General features: G+C 43.9%; 2 protein-coding genes across 2 annotated transcripts; one reads left to right on the top strand and one right to left on the bottom strand.

Annotated features, from left to right (window-relative positions):
• The first annotated feature begins 523 nt into the window (after window positions 1-523).
• Window positions 524-2057, top strand: LOC121753987 (2-methylene-furan-3-one reductase-like). The gene is made up of 3 exons (XM_042149304.1): window positions 524-820; window positions 913-1393; window positions 1508-2057. Exons 1-3 carry the CDS (start codon window positions 641-643, stop codon window positions 1777-1779), a joined length of 933 nt encoding a protein of 310 aa, XP_042005238.1. The 5' UTR covers window positions 524-640; the 3' UTR covers window positions 1780-2057.
• Window positions 2058-10910: 8853 nt separating this feature from the next.
• On the bottom strand, window positions 10911-11363 carry LOC121754430. Its single transcript, XM_042149791.1, has 2 exons — window positions 11174-11363; window positions 10911-11107 (listed from the first exon to the last, which is right to left on the bottom strand). The coding sequence occupies exons 1-2, from the start codon at window positions 11361-11363 to the stop codon at window positions 10911-10913; spliced, it is 387 nt and encodes a 128-aa protein (XP_042005725.1).
• Between the last annotated feature and the right edge of the window lie 6000 nt (window positions 11364-17363).

Below are 17363 nucleotides of genomic sequence, written 5' to 3'. Positions count from 1 at the left end.
ATTTATTTAATAAAAAGTTATTAATATGAACAAACCTAAAATACATTAATTATACAATATTGATATGCTCCCTCTGTTCCCCAATATGCGTCCTACGTTGGCCCGACACAAATTTTAAGAGATATAAAGAAAAGTAAGTTGAAAAAGTTAGTGATATATTTGAGTCTTATAAATATATTAATTTTATAATATAATATAAGAAGAAATGGGTTAGTGGAATATGAAATTTATTATTAAAAATAATAAAAATGAAGTGAGATTAATTAAAAACGAACCAAAATGAAAAACTGTAATTGGAATGAAGGAAGTACTCTTCTTGGAGACAAACTATATAATTATAAGTTATAATCCATATAAAATTTAACCACCATATCCTAAGCCAAAGGCGGCTTCTCGAGTAAAATTAGCTTTACAGACATTCGAGACCAAAAAAATTGACGTTGCTTCTCGGAAAATACCATTAATATCTCCCACTACGAATAATCAACGCTAAATCATTAAAAAATACCGTCGCCCCACTCTCACCCAAAAAATCATTAAAAGGAAGGAGGAATTCATGAGCAGTGACAGTGAGAGTAGTGTTTCAAATAATACAATAGAAAGAGAGTCGAGAAATAAATTTTAAAAAAATTATAGGAAAATGAAGGCGTGGTCTTACAAACAGTATGGTGGGCCGGAGGTGTTGAAGCTGGAATCCGACTTGGCGGTTCCGGAGGTGAAGGAGGATCAGGTCCTAATCAAAGTGGTGGCGGCGGCGCTGAACCCCGTTGATTACAAGAGGCGCGGCGGCGCATTCGGTGCCTACGATTCACCTCTTCCTGTAAGTAATTAATATATAAACGTTTCTTCAATTCAAATTCAATTTGATTAGTACAGTATTATATATTTATGATTAGAAAAAATGATGTGCAGATTATTCCCGGGTTCGACGCTGCGGGAGTGGTGGTGAAAGTTGGGAGCAAAGTGGAGAATTTTAAGAAAGGAGATGAAGTGTATGGAGACATCAACGATCCTTATGCTGGAATGAAGCAGTTGGGAACTCTTGCTGAATACACAATCACTGAGGAGAGGTTGTTGGGTCTCAAGCCTAAGAATATTAGTTTTGTGGAGGCTGCTTCTCTCCCTCTTGCCATCCAGACTGCCTACGGCGGCCTCGAATCCGCCAACTTCTCCGAGGGCAAATCCATCCTTGTTGTCGGAGGAGCCGGCGGCGTCGGATCTCTCGTCATTCAGCTTGCAAAGCATGTGTTTGGTGCTTCACATGTTGCTGCCACTTCCAGCACTCCCAAGCTGGACCTTCTGAAGTCTTTGGGGGCTGATTTGGCTATTGATTATACTCAACATAATATCGAGGATTTGCCTCACAAATATGACTTGGTTTATGACACTATTGGTAACATTTTAACTCATATATTCAATTATAGTAGTACTATTTGAATATGATTTCCTCTACTAATTAAATTTAATACTAATTCCATACTTCATTATTTATACTACTCTTAATTAGGCCAACCGGATAAGGCCGTCAAGGTTCTCAAGGAAGGTGGTTCTGCCGTGATCGTTGCTGTTGGTGTTGCTGTCGCGCCCCCTGCGTTTGCGTATTCACTCAATGCCAGCGGTGAATATTTGAAAAAGTTGAACCCCTATTTGGAGAGCGGCAAAGTGAAGGCCGTGCTCGATCCAAAGGGACCCTTCCCTTTTGACAAGGTCGAAGAAGCTTTTGCGCATATTGAGACCAACCATGCTACCGGAAAGGTCGTCGTGCATCCCATTGCTTAGGATTTCGGAACTACTTCTACCATTATTATGTCTTTTCTCTTGTTCAATAAAAACAAACTCTATATATGTTGTTTCTTTTCTTTTTTTTTTTTTTTTTTTTTTTGCCGTAAGAAGAAGCTATATTGTGTTTCCTGAAATAATACTTTTATTTTTCTCGGAGTACTTTCACTTTCAGTGTTGTAATAAGCATATATAATGTTTGATAAGTGGTCATCACTGAAATCATAATTAGTGAATTTCGTGGACACTGAAATTCATATTCTAAGTTTCTACCAAAACATCTTGGTCTTATTTATGTGCTTTAGTCTATCTTGCTCGAGCAAGACTTAAAGTTTTGGGGATGTTTCATGGTATTATGATTACAAGTACCTATATAGCTTGAAGGGAGAGAGTAAAATGATGGAATGTGGATTCGAGTGAAAAAAGAATATAAATATCGGCTCCCAACGGACTAATGGGTTTGCACCCTGCGAACTCAACGTACCGCACGGTGTTAGGATCTTTCTACCGATTGAACTCACACAAACAAGAAATGTAAAGCACTCTCAAGCGATTACGTGGTTCGGCAATGGTTGCCTACATCCACGGAGAAGACTAACGAAGTTTATTGATTCACACTCTCAAGAAGATGATCCTCGCACATACAAATCGATCGCTCTAAACTAATCACAAGCCAGAGCTCATAACCCTCAATTCTATGCGTGTGTGTTGTGTGTCATTCTCTCTGCCTTTTACATGATCAGAGCAAGCTAATATATGAGAGTACACGAGGGAAAAACTAACTAATCTTCAAGGCTCCAAAAATCAGTTATAACCGTCAATCTCCAACGGCTCTTTCAGCTCAAGAAACGAGTTCATTTCTTGATTCCTTCTTTTTGATCCCAACGGCTCTCTCAGCTGCTTCAGCTCACCTTTTAGTTCACGATTTGCAAAGGGCACCAACTCACAAATCTCCACCTTGACCTAGCAAAGTATAATTCAACATCTAACTTCCTTCTCAACCTTGTTACTGAACTCTAGCACTCCACAACTTCCACCAATTCCAAGCAATGTCTAAACTTGGAAACTGGTAAAGCCTTTGTCAACATATCAGATGCATTCTCCTCGGTTGGAACCTTCACAACATCTATTCTTCCATTCTAATTTCATCACGAATGAAATGCATCCTCACATCAATGTGCTTAGATCTTTCATGGAACATCTGATGCTTAGCTAAACATATAGCAAAGTTGCTAGCACATCTGATCTTCACTCCAGTCTGTCTAACTCCAAAATCCTGAAGAATACCCTGCAACCATTTTCCCTCCATTGCAGCTTCAGTCAATGAGATATAGTCAGCTTTTGTTGTAGATAATGCAACTACAAATTGCAAATTTGATTTCCAGCTTACAGATGTGCCAAATAATGTGAAAACATATCCACTTTGAGACTTTCTGTTATCCAAATTTGCTGCATTGTTTGAATCACAGAATCCATCCAATGCATCATCACCTTAAGACCAGGCTCCACCTCCAAAATGCAACCCAACATTCACAGAGCCTTTTAGATACTTCAAAATCCACTTTAAAGTTATCCAATGTTCTTTGCCCGGGTCTGACATGTATCTGCTGGCTACACTGATTGCATGAGCCACATCAGGCCTTGTGCAAAGTATCAGATACATAATACTGCCAACAATATTTGCATATGGGATCTGATTCATTTCTCTTCTATCATTCTCTTCCTTTGGCATCTGCTACTTGCTGAGTTTAAAGTGACTAGCCAAGGAATGGATACAGACCTTGCATCTTCCATCTGATATTTCTTGATCACTTTGCTAATGTAATCTGCCTTGACCAGCTTCAATTCCCTCTTCCTTCTATCTCTGAGTATGTCCATGCCAAGAATTCTTTTAGCATCTCCCATATCTTTCACATCAAACTTCATCTTCAAATCATCTTTAATGACCTGAATTTCTTTCTTGCAAGATCCAGCCAACAAAATGTCATCTACTTACAACAACAAATAGGAAACTATCCATTCCTCATTCTTCTTCACATAAACACAACTATCAAAACTAGATCTTTCAAACTTCATGGTCAGCATATGCTCATGGAATTTCAAATTCCATTGTCTGCTACTTTGCTTCAGCCCGTAGAGGCTTTTCTTTAACAGACATACTTTCTGTTCTTCACCAGGCTTTTCAAACCCTTTAGGCTGCATCATGTATATTGTTTCTTCTAAGTTCCCATGAAGGAAAACAGTCTTGACATCGAGTTGATGTAGCTCCCAATCAAAATGAGCAGTGAGTGCCGGCAAAATCCTGATAGAAGTGTGCTTCATTATTGGAGAAAACACTTCTGTATAGTCTATCCCCTCAACTTGTGTGAAACCTTTTGCTACTACTCTAGCTTTAAACCTGATAGATTCAACTTCACCCACTTCCACTTTCTTCTTAAATATCCATTTGCAACTGATCAATTTCTGAGTTTCTGGATTTCTCACCAACATCCAGGTGCCATTCTTAAGTAGAGACTCTATTTCTTCCCTCATTGTATTGATCCACTTCTGGATTTCTTTGCACCTTATAGCTTCCTCATATGTAGCTGGCTCTGCATATGATAGAACCTCAGCCACACACAATGCAAAAAAAAAACCATAGTCATTAAACCATCTTAGCTGTTTGGTATTTGTCTTTGGTCTCCCATCTGGTGGCTGCTGATCATTTCCACCTTAAGTTTGCTCTGATTGTTGTGGTTGTGCTCCACCTTCTCCTCTGTCATCTGAAAACTCCAAATCTTCTTCTGATTCAGCTCCATTTGAGCTCTCACCAATTTCAAAATTCTGCAGATCTTCTCTTCTGCCATCTACAACAATCAGATATTTCTTGAAAGACATTTCTGCTTCATTGAAAGTTACATCCCTGCTGACAATAATTCCCTGACCCTCTTGCTGCAAACACCAAAGTCTGTAAGCCTTCACACCTTCCTGATATCCCAGCATCACACACTTCTTGGCTCTAGGTTCTAATTTGTTCTGCTTTACTGCAGCATAAGCAGCACAACCAAAACTTCATAGCCCAGAGTAATCACCAAGATTTCCATACCATCTCTGATCTGGGATTTCATTGGATATTGCTGATGAGGGGCACTTGTTGATGAGCATTGCAGTAGTGGAAATTGCTTCTGCCCAGAATTTCTTTGGCAAGCCAGAAGAGAACAACATGCACCTCACTCTTTCAAGCAAGGTTCTATTCATGCGCTCTGCAACTCCATTTTGTTGAGGATTCCTTGGAGCTTTTATGTGCCTTTTAATTCCCTTTGATTTGCAATAATCCTCAAATTTAGTAGATAGTAACTCCATCCCATTGTCTGTTCTCAGACACTTCAACACAGTCCCTCTTTCATTCTCACATTTTGTATGCCATTCCTTGAACTTTTCAAAAGCTTGAGACTTTTCTTTCAAAATATAAACCCAGACCTTCCTAGAGTAGTCATATATGATAGACATGAAGTATTTACCTCCACTCATAGATGCAACCTGAGCTGGACACCATAAGTCTGAGTGAGCATACACAAATGGAGCTGTTGAGCTGTGCTTCCCGGTTGCAAAAGGCAGCTTCTTAGCCTTTCAAAGAATACATGGCTCACACTTTCCTAAACCTTATGATGCATTCAGCTTGATCAATCCTTTCTTGGCTAGCTCCTTGATCCCCTTTTCTCCAACATGGCCCAGTGGCGAGGATTAGGCGAACGACAAGCGCGAATTCAGACCAAGTTATATGGAAAGATAACTGAACCGGTTCGATCAGTTAGCAAATGTCGTTGCCACTTGATCAAGTCGATCTCGCTTTCGCTCGTTTACCCACCAAAGTAATTTATAACTCTCAATTTTGCACTACTTTAACAGTAAAGTGGCAAGTTCGGGGTCGATCCCACAGGGAAGTTGGTGTATCAAGTGTGTGAATAGTGAACAGGGGGTTGGTTGCTGCCACGCTTTAACTTGGGAGTTTTTAACTACTGATTTTACTCTAGACAGAATTAAACTGACTAATTTGAACAAGGTAAATTTAACTAATGGATCAAGTGCATCAGAACAAAACTAAAACTAAAACAGTAAATGCGAGGATGAAAACGAAAACAACTTCGATTAAACTAGAACAATACAACGTGAATTTTAAACTAAGCTAACACTCTGGAAATTACGAAAGCAAGTAAAACCGAGAAGAGCCTCGGTGGGAAACTTAAGGCTTCGCCGACAGATAGCAAGTATTCAGCAGCGCTTCTTCAGTCGCCCTTTCTAGCTAAACATTACTTTATCTAAGCTAAGCTAAGCTATTCTAGAGAACTGAACTAAGCTAGAGAACTAAGCTAAAGTAGGCGGAAAGTAAAGGATCAGAGCTCTTTCATGTGGTGGCACATTCTCTATTTATAGGCTCAGCACGACCTCCAGCTGGATAACGATCTTGGCAGGGAATATTCGCTCATGCTGAGAGTGAGCGACTCATTGATTGCTACGTGCTCTTCTTCTAGAACGACGATGCTTTTTAGTAACAAATTCGTGACTCAGCTCCGTCCTTGCGTCTCATATATCAGCACGTGTCCCCTTCTAGAACGTTGTCCTTGATAATAGAATGTTGCGCACCATCCAGCTCATAGCCTCACGTGTTCTTCTTCTGACATCCAGTGGTCCCCTCCTTAACTGCTTGATTACTCCCCTTGATCAACTTCCCCCGAAATCTGGCATTTTTTACCTATTGTACTCGCTTGATCTGTTTGGTCTTGTTGCTTTGGTCAAGCGGCATTCCTGCACATTTAACACTTGCTTTGCGTGATAAACCGATCAAGTAGAGTACAATTTACCCTTAAACCGATGCATGAAATGAGCCTTATCAAACTGCTCACACTTAAAACATACTTGTTCTCAAGTATAAAGAAAAAGGAAAGAAAAAGATAAGGAAAATTTCAGGCATGGTTTACTCATTTCAAGAAAGTAAGAGAAAATGAAAAAGAAAAAACAAGACTCGAAACAAAAACACATATTCACATGTATGCATTAGACCGAATAAATTTCCAACAATCATACCCGAGGTCGAGGTCAATCCATTTGCCAGTAGCTTATGTTTCTTCTCTTTCGCGTTTGCTTGATCAAGGTGTCAGTTTGTCAAGATTGCTCAATTTAAACCACTGTTGGATTAACTCAGTCACCCATTTCTCACCAGAGATGTTAGGACTGTTCACTCGGTATTGCCACAAATTTAATACCTCGAATCGGATTGCACAAGATAGTTCCTTAAGGTCTTTGTTTCGGGTGTAATGGGGCTTAAGGGTAGTGGTGCATCAAGGTAGGGTCCTAGGGGTTCTAAGTTTAAAAATATAAACTGTAAAAAGGAAAAACACATGAGTTAAGAGCCCAAAGAATTGAACTATTTATTTCGCCACTAGATATCTTAGGTGGTCAAGTGGCGACTTCTAGCCTTGATTTTTTGGCTTAATTTTCTAACTTCCGACTTGCTGGGTCAGGTTACAAATTTTTCCTGCCCCCCCTTTTCCTTTGAAATTGACTCATCTCTCTGACCCATTTTCCTCACGTATTTATAAAAAGTATATGGATGTAGGTCTTGGTTATCAAAGAAAGGGTAAAAGTGTATGGGCTCAACTTGGCTAACTAAGGGGTACCTTGCTTGACGAGGCGGGTTCGTGGAATGAAGGAAGAGAAACGGCTCAAATGGTTAAGTCCTAATGCCTTTAGTTCTTACTACTTGTGCAATTTTCATCTCAATATTAAAAGTCAGCCTCTCGTAAAATTTTTTCTTTTGTAAAAATAGTAGAAAGTGTTCTACTTTGGCTTATAACTCACATATAGAGAGGCTTCACAGTAAGTTAAAATTTGAGCATTTCCATCATACTTACGTCGTTCAAACTGATCAAGTTTTTTGCAATCAAGTTTCTACATGTAAGCATACTGAGTCTTTTTTCTAACTCTTCCCAAAGTAATCAAGGCTTCCATTTATCCAATTTCATGCATATTGCCTATTTATTACTAACTCCCACTGCATATGAACTCGTCCTCGAGGGACTGGATGCAGTGGAAAAAAGGTTAGGCACAGGCAGCGGCATAACAACAAACAAGAGAAACTTCTCACACTTAGACCGGACACTGGGCTAAGTGTGAGAAGTGCCAACAATCAATCATGCCAACAAAAAGAGAAACAACAAAAACTAAAACAGGTATAGGAAAACAACAAGGAAAGCAAAACAGGCATGCATACTTCTCACACTTAGACCCAACACAGGTCTAAGTGTTATGTGGAGTGGAGTATCAGTTATACATACCATAAACAAATTAAAAAGTTTTGAGATTAACAAAAAAAAAGTTGAGATCGGGGGGTTGTACTTAGGATTTCCTGGGGGATTGACTTGGAGATGCGGAGGGTGGCCTGGAGGATGATGGACGCCGGGTTGGAGGAGAGCTTGTAGAGGGAGGTGGTGGTTGCCTGGCGGGGGTCTGGTCGTGGGTGGTGCCCAACAACCTGGACAGCAGGACCAGTTGAGTATTTGAATTCTTCACCAGCTGCATCAACGTTTGCTCCACTCGGAGCTTCCATGCGTCATCAGCACTTGCAGCCTCCTCTTGTTCCATCCTCGGGGTGGGCGCCCGATGTGTATCCTCCTTTTCTCATTCGGCAAGGGTTGTTGAGGTTTCCTCTGGCCTCGTTTTCCTTTTGGGTTGGCTCCTCTATTGCTCCCGCCAACCGGCTGCATAGAATTGAAAGCCCCCTCCTTGTGTCTTCTCTAGTACCTGAGTTCTAACAAATAAATCAAGGTCAAACATTTCAGCATTGGGGCCAAAGATGGGACGTTTGATACACTCCTTAATCCAGTTTCTCCTCATATAGGCTCCGAGGAGGTGGCAGACGTTAAGATGGCGGGCAACGCGGGTAGCAATTTGATTAATGGAGTAGGCCAGCCAAAATCCAAGATGAACCTTTCTCTGTTCTCTCATACTCCACATAAAGTAGAGTTCGGACATAGTGATGATTGACAGCGTATTGGCTTGTCCGAGGATATTACAGGCTAGGTAGATCTGGGCTAGGCGGAGGGCAGGTTCAGCAATGTGATGACCTCTGGATTCAAAGGCTGTAAAGGTGGGGGCACGCCCATTGCATATGGCCTTCCAGACGGCCTGCTGATCGAACTCGGGTTTCTTTTGAGGGAAACCGATATCACACTCAACCCAAACCCCATTAGCTACATGGCTTTCTATGCAGAGGCCCATCCGGATGGAGAACTCATTGAGGCTCATCGATTGGTCCTGGCCAAAGACCCTAAAGGAGACACTTCTGTCGTTCAGGTCTGAGCTTCCGGTGAATTGGAAGGATGTGAAAAACACTTTGGCCAGGTCCTCCGGCACGGGGGTCTCATCGACCTCTAGCAGCCATTCAAATCCCATGGCGGCAATGTAGGCGGCAAACCTTTCTTTCATCTCAATCTTCTCCAGGGATGACTGGTGTAGCATCTTCCCTGCTTTCAACCTCTTCTGAGAAGTCACCCTTTGGTGAACCTCCTCCTGCCATTTTGGATCATCAAATTCCAACATTTGTCGGAGCACAGCTGGAGTTAAGGTCACACATGCTGAGGGGAGTAGATGGTGAAAGGAGATGCTGCGGGTCTTCCTTGTTGCCTCCTGTATGTTCTGTTCCAGCGCAACTCCTCCTCCTTCGTATCACTGCCCTCATTTCTCTCTCTCGGCAGTGGGGAAGCGGGTGTGGAAGTATCTGCAATGACGACTCCCTTGTTGGTGGGACGGCTTCTCTTGAGAGGGGAAAGAACACTTCCCTTCCCCTTCCTCTTTCTCTCCTTTGATGGCTTGTGTCCTCAGCCTCCCTCTCCTCAACGGCCTCTTGGATTTCTGGCTCCTTCGGCTCTTTTTCATCAACCAGCTGCCGTACTGTACGGGGTTTCTGCACCATTGTTTCCTCCTCCCTCGAGTTCTTAAGGTTTCAACTTCCTCCAGGAGCCGGTCCGTTGTCATACCGCGCGTCTGCCGGCGTGGTGGCTCCTTCTACTTCTCCGTCCTCCCATAGTCAAATAGTGGGTGTAATTCCTCTACTTCATCGTTGTTAACATCACCGCCCTTATCCAAATGCGGTTTATGGATCGAAGTGGAGGTGCCACCGCTTTTTGGTGGCGGAATGGCAAATGGCTGCCCATAATCCTCCCCCCAACCTTCTTTGTCAAAGGTATCCTCGCTGGTTTGCATTGGCTGGATGGGGGACGAAGGTGATGGTGATATAGGAGAGCTAGGAAGGTGGAATGTAGGTGATGGTGATGTAGGAGGGCTAGGAAAGATTTTTGTTTTTAGAGGTTGAAGCAGGGTCTTTAGACCAGGAAATCCCAAGTTTAGCTTTGAGTTCGGCGTAGGCGGCTACATCGTCCATCTCGGAGGGTATACATCGGAGGATTTTATCGAGGCGCCGTAGGGCTTCTTCGTCTACTGCTGGAGGTGGAGTGGCGGTGGGAGTAGGAGGGCTAGGGTTTTCTTTATGGGTTTGGGATGAGGTTTTCCGGTCGCCTTCGTCGGCACCGGCATCTGAGGGCATTCTTTTGGTTGAAAGTGAAATACGGCCTTGAGATCTGCCTATATACTGATATCGCGACTACTGGAATCTCTGACGGTTGAGATCCCTGCGACTGTTCAAGAACACTGCAACTCTTTACATACAGGTGCGCCTTTTCAGAGCGCCAGCTGGCCTAGCTCCCGTGATACGCTTCCTCCTTTTCCCTAGAACGTCCCTTCGTTGCGAGAGTTGGCGCCGCCTGACACTGATCCAATGACTGCATGTGTTCTATCATCACCTGCCCTTATCAACTCAATCACTATACCACTAATTAAATTCAAGTTGCTCTGATCAAGTGGACAATTAATTCTAGATGAAAACTCATTTAGTTCCACTTGATCAGCTTCCGTCCTTACTTCTAACTTTTAAAAACTAATAATTAAAAAACTTGCACACAAAAAACTATTTACACTAACTACAAAGGATTTGTCCGAGTTCCCCTAGGATGTCACTTAATCAGTTTAATAGATTAAGAACATGTTGCTTGATCAAGCAGACTACCCACGAGTATCCGATCACTCCTTTTACCTCCTTACTGGCAAGAGTTAGGCATGAGTAGTGGAAGGTCGTCCACCACGAATGCCTCCATTCCTTCTCTGTACGGTTTTACCCTGTGACCATTCACCATGAAGGTAGGCGAATCTGGATCGCTTCCTTGGAGTTCGATTGCTCCATTCGTTCGGATGGCGACAATGGTGTAAGGGCCTATCCACCTTGACCTAAGCTTTCCTGGCATCAATTTCAGTCTAGATTGGAACAACAGTACCTTTTGACCCACCTAGAGTTCCTTCTTACGAAGGTTCTTATCGTGCCACATCTTAGTGTTTTCCTTGTACCACATGGCAGAGTCATAGGCATCCAGACGGAGTTCTTCAAGCTCTTGTAGCTGCATTCTCTTCTCTGCAGCTCCAGCCTCAGTATTCATATTCATTTCCTTGACTGCCCAGTAGGCATGATGTTCCACCCCCACAGGTAGATGGCACATTTTCCCAAATACAAGCCGGTATGAGTACATTCCGATAAGCATTTTAAAAGCGGTCCTGCAGGCCCAGAGCGCGTCCTCCAGCCGATGGCTCTAGTCTTTCCTTGTGGGATTAACCGTTTTTTCTAGAATGACCTTGATTTCCCTGTTTGACACTTCGGCTTGGCCGTTTGACTGTGGGTGGTAGGGTGTAGACAAGCGGTGGTGAACTCCATACTTTTGCATCAAGGCTTCGATGGTTCTGTTTACAAAGTGAGTTCCTTGGTCCGAGACAATAGCCCGTGGCACCCCATATCGGGTAAAGATATTTGATTTTAAAAACTTCACCACTTCTCTGTGGAAAGGGACCCATTTGCCTCGTATGTCCTTGTTGCCTTTGCCTCTATCCATTTGGACACGTAGTCCACCGCCACCAGTATGTAGAGATTGCCTTCAGATGCGGGAAAGGGACCCATGAAGTCCATTCCCCATACATCAAATATTTCACAAACAATAATGGGGATCTGAGGCATCTCATCTCTCGTGGATATCCCTCCAGTAAGTTGGCATCTTGGGCACCTCTTGCAGAACTCATAAGCATCTCTATGGATGGAAGGCCAGTAAAAACCACTATCAAGTACCTTCCTCGCTGTTCTCTTTGGTCCAAAATGACCACCACAAGCCAGTGCGTGGCAGTGGATCAGCACGTCCTCCAGCTCCCATTCTGGTATACAGCGCCGGATTACTTGATCTGCCCCCATTTACCATAGGTAAGGATCGTCCCAATAGAAGTATCGGGAGTCACTTTTCAGTTTCAGCTTTTGTGCCCTTATAATCTCATCACTCCTGGGCAGCTCGCCTGTTACCAAGTAGTTGGCCATGTCAGCAAACCATGGCTCTTTCCGCATGTGTTGTCCCTTGCATCCTTGCTCGGCTTGATCAACCTCTTCTACTTAGTTGACCCACTGATGTTCAGGTGTTGACTTGACCAGGTATAGGTGTTCCTCAGGGAAGGCGTCTGAGATGGCTTCACCGTTATCGTTTTGCAAAATTCGGCTCAGGTGATCCGCCACTTTGTTCTCGCATCCTTTTTTATCAACTGCTTCCCAATCAAACTCCTGTAGGAGGAGTACCCATCTGATCAATCGCGGCTTTGATTCCTTCTTTGCCAAGAGATATTTGATGGCCGCATGATCCGTACATACTATCACTTTGGACCCTAACAGGTATGGTCTGAATTTCTCGAATGCGAAGACCACCGATAGCATCTCCTTTTCGGTAACGTCATAGTTCCTCTGTGCCTGATTCAGAGTTTTGGAAGCATAGAAAATGACGTAACTCTTCCCTTCGATCTTCTGACCTAATACTGCCCCCACAGCATAGTCACTAGCATCGCACATCACCTCAAAGGGGTGATTCCAATCGGGGGCACGTATTATTGGAGAGCTTATCAATCGGTCCTTCAGAAATTGGAATGCGGCCTTGCAGGCATCGGAGAATTCAAACTCCACGTTGTTTTGAAGAAGTTTCGTCAGAGGCTGGGCGATTTTTGTGAAATCCTTGATAAATCTCCTATAAAACCCAGCGTGACCCAAAAAGGCTCTGATCTCCTTCTGGTTGGTAGGATATGGGAGTTTTCTGATGACCGCTACCTTTGCTGGATCAACCTCGATTCCCCTGTTCTACACTACATGGCCCAGGACTATTCATTCAGTAACCATAAAATGGCATTTCTCGAAATTCAGCACCAAGTTCTTCTGGCGGCATCTTTCCAATACCCTGTTTAGGCTATGCAGTCCTTGATCAAAGTCGTCCCCATAGACAGTAAAGCCGTCCATGAAGATCTCAATGCAATCTTCCAACAGGTCAGAGAAGATGCTCATCATGCATCTTTGGAAAGTACCCGGGGCATTACAGAGGCCAAACGGCATCCTCTTGTAAGCGTAAGTGCCAAAGGGGCAGGTAAACGTCGTCTTCTCTTGGTCATCTGGATTTACAGTGATCTGAAAGTAGCCACTGTAACCATCCAAAAAGCTGAAGTACTGTTTCCCTGCCAATTTCTCCAGCATTTGATCAATGAATGGCAGAGGGAAATGGTCCTCTTTGTAGCTTGGTTCAGCTTTCTGTAATCTATGCACATCCTCCATCCCGTGACCGGCCTAGTCGGGATTAACTCATTTTTTTCATTTTTCACGACTTGGATTCCTCCTTTCTTGGGCACCATGTGTACTGGGCTGACCCAGTTACTATCTGGAATGGAGTAGATAATTCGGATCGATACCAACTTAACAATTTCCTTGAGCACTTCTTCCCTCATGTTGGGGTTGAGTTTTCGTTGTTGGTCGCGGTGTGGCTTGGCTCCTTCTTCCAGTCGGATGTGGTGCATACACAAATCTGGGCTGATGCCCACCAAATCTGTTAGCTTCCAGCCGATAGCCTTCTGATTCTTTCTCAATACTTCTAGCAATCTGTCTTCCTGCCCCTGGGTCAACTGACTGTTGATAATGACGGGCATTGTTTCTCCCTCCCCCAGGTAGGCGTACTTAAGATGTGCTGGAAGGGGTTTCAATTCCTTCGCGGGCTTTGGCTCATCAGTGGGTAGAGAATTTTCTGCCGCTTCTTTTTCTTGTGGTTTACCTTGATCAAGCTGCTTTGCTAGACTAGATACTTGAGTTGTCCCACTTGACCCAGCTGGTTTTGGGCGCTCGCAGAAATCTGTTATTGCTTTCGCAATGTCCTGATCGTCCATCTCTCCGACCTTCATGGTATCATACCACTCTTCTACTTCTTTCTCGACCTCCTCGTCTGCAGCGGAGTCAGTGAACTGCCTCTTTAGGAATTCTTCTTCCAAATACTCCTGTACCAAGGGCTCAGTCAAATCTATGGAGTATACGTTCTCGCCGTCAGCTGGCTTCTTCATGGCTTCATCAATATTGAACGTGTACTGCTCTCCTTTAAAATCCAGGCTGATAAGGCTCATTTCATGCATCGGTTTAAGGGTAAAATGTATACTACTTGATCGGTTTATCGCGCAAAACAAGTGTTAAATGTGCAGAAATGCCACTTGACCAAGGCAACAAAGCTGAACTGATCAAGCAAGTACACAAGGGGATAAAAGGCCAAGAATTGGGAGAGTTGATCAAGGGGGAGTGATCAAGCAGTTAGGCGGGGACCGCTGGCTTCTAGAAGAAGAACACGTGAGGAAATGAGCTGGATATGGCGCACCATTCTGTTATCAAGGACGACGTTCTAGAAGGGGACACGTGTTAGCTTATGAGACGCAAAGACGGAGCTGAGTCAGGAATCTGTTACTTAAAAGCATCGTCGTTCTAGAAGGAAGGGCACGTAGCAATCAATGAGTCGCTCATTCTTAGCATGAGTGAATATTCCCTGCCAAGATCGTTATCCAGCTGGAGGCCGAATCGAGCTTATAAATAGAGGGTGTTCCATCACAAAGAGGGAATCCAACACTTTACTTTCTGTCTAGTTTAGCTTAGCTTAGTTATCTAGCGTAGTTCAGCTCTCTAGCTTAGTTTAGTTCAGTTCTCTAGCTTAGCTTAGATAGCTTAGTTAAAAGGGCGACCGAAGGGAGCGCTGCAGAATACTCATTTCTGTTAGCGTTATCTTAAGTTTCCCGCTGAGATTCTTCTTAATTCTTACCGCTTTCTTAGCTTCCGAAGTGTTAGCTTTGTTTAAATTTCACGCTGTACTCAGTTTTTAGTTTAATCAAAGTTATTTTCGTTTACATTCTCGCATTTACTTTTCCGCTGTTAACTGCAATTCACTTGACCCAGTAGTTAAAGTTCCATTGATCAAGCTAGCTAGTTAAATTTTGCCTAGAGTAAAGACAATAGTTAAAAAAACTCCCAAGTTAAAGCGTGGCAGCAGCCAACCCCCCCTGTTCACTACTCACACACTCGACACACCAACTTCTCTGTGGGATCGACCCTAAACTTGCCGCTTTACTATTAAAGTTGTGCAAAATTGGGAGTTTATAAATTACTTTGGCAAGGAAGAAAGAGCGAGAGCAAGACTGCAGTGATTAAGTGGCAACGACAATTTGCTAACTGGTACGGTACCAACATTTCTTTGTGGCCAGCGTTGGGGTGTCGGTTGTATCTTTGATTCGGCGGTCCCCCACTATAGTTGGGCTGTGGGTAGGCAGATTGCCCATAGTGTTCTTGCTGGTATTGCGGCTTGTTGTATTGTTGATTTCCCGGATACTGATTTCCCCGTTGGTGTGGTGGAACATAGCTAACCATCTGGTTGTTTGGCTGCCTTCCCTGGTTGCTAAACTGAGGGACTTGGTATTGGTACCCCCATTTTCCTTCCTGTTGTCAGCTTGACTGGTTATACTGTCCTCCACTTGACCAGTTCCCTTGAGGTCCACTTAACCACCCTGACTGACCTCCTTGCATTCTGTTTCCTCCAGTATTTGGCCTATCCTGGATTCGAGCAGGCCAGTTGGGCTGCCCGTCAGAGGGTTGTATCTGCTGTGTCGAGGGTGGTTGGCTTTGATTTGGATCACTCCATCTGAAGTTAGGGTGGTCTCTCCATGGAGCATCTCTCTGTTTACCCTGGATCCAGTTGCCATTCGTATTCCAGTGGTCGACAACATTCACTTGGGCTTGCGGCTCCGCCTAAGGGGGAAACTCGCAATAGTAATAATGATGCTCTTCTGGCGGAGGTGGTGGCGGCGCATACTGCGTCTCTTTCGGTGCAGGTGGTGGAGGCGGTCTGGCTTTCTATATTGCCTCAAGTAGCTTTTTCTCCATTTACTCAAATCGAGCCTCCAACTTTTCATCATTGCGCGCCTCTGCTACGTGCACTGCCCCTCTTCTATACTGTCCTCGAGACGTCTCGTATGAGCGTTTGGCCTCGATCAACCTCTCCAGTATATTTTTGGCTTGGCTAAATGGGGTTTTCGAGAAATCCCCTTGGGCTGCGAGGTTTAGGTCATTCTTGTTTTCGACTGTCAGTCCACCATAGAAGATCGAATAGATCTCCCGCTCCCCTAGCTTGTGGTTGGGGATGCTTGAAGCAGCCCTTGGTATCTATCCCAATACTGGCCGAGAGGCTCATCGTACTCCTGTCTGGCTTCTGTGATTTCCCTTTTCAGGGCACTCATTTTTTACGCGGGGAAGAAACGATCTAGGAAGATCATTCGGAACTCGGCCCATGTTTTGATGGACCCTTTTGGCAGTCTCGACAGCCATACTCCAGCTTCGCCCTTCAAAACGAAAGGGATTGCCTTCAGCCTATAATCTTCAGACGTAGATCTAGCCGGTACAGGCTAGATATCACAATATCGGCAAAATTCCTCCAGGAAAGCGTACGGATACTCCTTTGAAAGGCCGTAAAATTGGGATAGAACGACCATTACTCCTGACTTGATTGCAATGGTCCGCATTCCAGGAGTAACGACAATGGCATGTGTGGGCTCCTTCTCATCATGAGCGTGCAGAGAGACGATTCCCGAGTCATTGTCGACGAAGGCCATCTCTGCTTGTTCAGGTGGTGGTGGTTTGGGCTGTGTGTTCTTCTCTTCTTCTTCTTCGCTGGTCAGTTGTTCAGTGGCTGCTTGTGCGGCTGCTTGTGCGGCTCTGTAACGAGTGGTAATGACGTCGACTTCTTGGACTCTCCAATGCGCGTAAGTCTCTCTGTGTAAAAAGGGATGATTCCAGTGTCCACCGCGTTGGTACCTTCTCATCAACAGTAAGAAAAACAAAATGAGAAAAGAAAGAAATAAGATTATGTACTCTTACGCACTACGCACAAACATAAAATAACACCATGCTTCCGCGGCAGCGGCGCCATTTTTGGCGAGGATTAGGCGAACGACAAGCGCGAATTCGGACCAAGTTATATGGAAAGATAACTGAACCGGTTGGATCAATTAGCAAATGTTGTTGCCACTTGATCAAGTCGATATCGCTTTCGCTCGTTTACCCACCAAAGTAATTTATAACTCCCAATTTTGCACTACTTAAACAGTAAAGCGGCAAGTTCAGGGTTGATCCTACA

The sequence above is a fragment of the Salvia splendens genome, chromosome 11 (genome assembly GCF_004379255.2).
Source record: "Salvia splendens isolate huo1 chromosome 11, SspV2, whole genome shotgun sequence".
In the NCBI taxonomy this organism is placed as follows: Eukaryota; Viridiplantae; Streptophyta; class Magnoliopsida; order Lamiales; family Lamiaceae; genus Salvia; species Salvia splendens.
This window is presented reverse-complemented; position numbering and strand designations above follow the sequence as displayed.

Bases quoted from the DNA above. Each gene is read 5' to 3' on its own strand.
- LOC121753987 (XM_042149304.1), top strand. From the start codon at position 641: ATGAAGGCGTGGTCTTACAAACAGTATGGTGGGCCGGAGGTGTTGAAG. The intron at 821-912 runs GTAAGTAATTAA...AATGATGTGCAG, and splicing joins CCTACGATTCACCTCTTCCT to ATTATTCCCGGGTTCGACGC. The intron at 1,394-1,507 runs GTAACATTTTAA...ACTCTTAATTAG, and splicing joins CTTGGTTTATGACACTATTG to GCCAACCGGATAAGGCCGTC.
- LOC121754430 (XM_042149791.1), bottom strand. From the start codon at position 11,363: ATGTGCCATCTACCTGTGGGGGTGGAACATCATGCCTACTGGGCAGTC. The intron at 11,108-11,173 runs GTAAGAAGGAAC...AATTGATGCCAG, and splicing joins GTGGCACGATAAGAACCTTC to GAAAGCTTAGGTCAAGGTGG.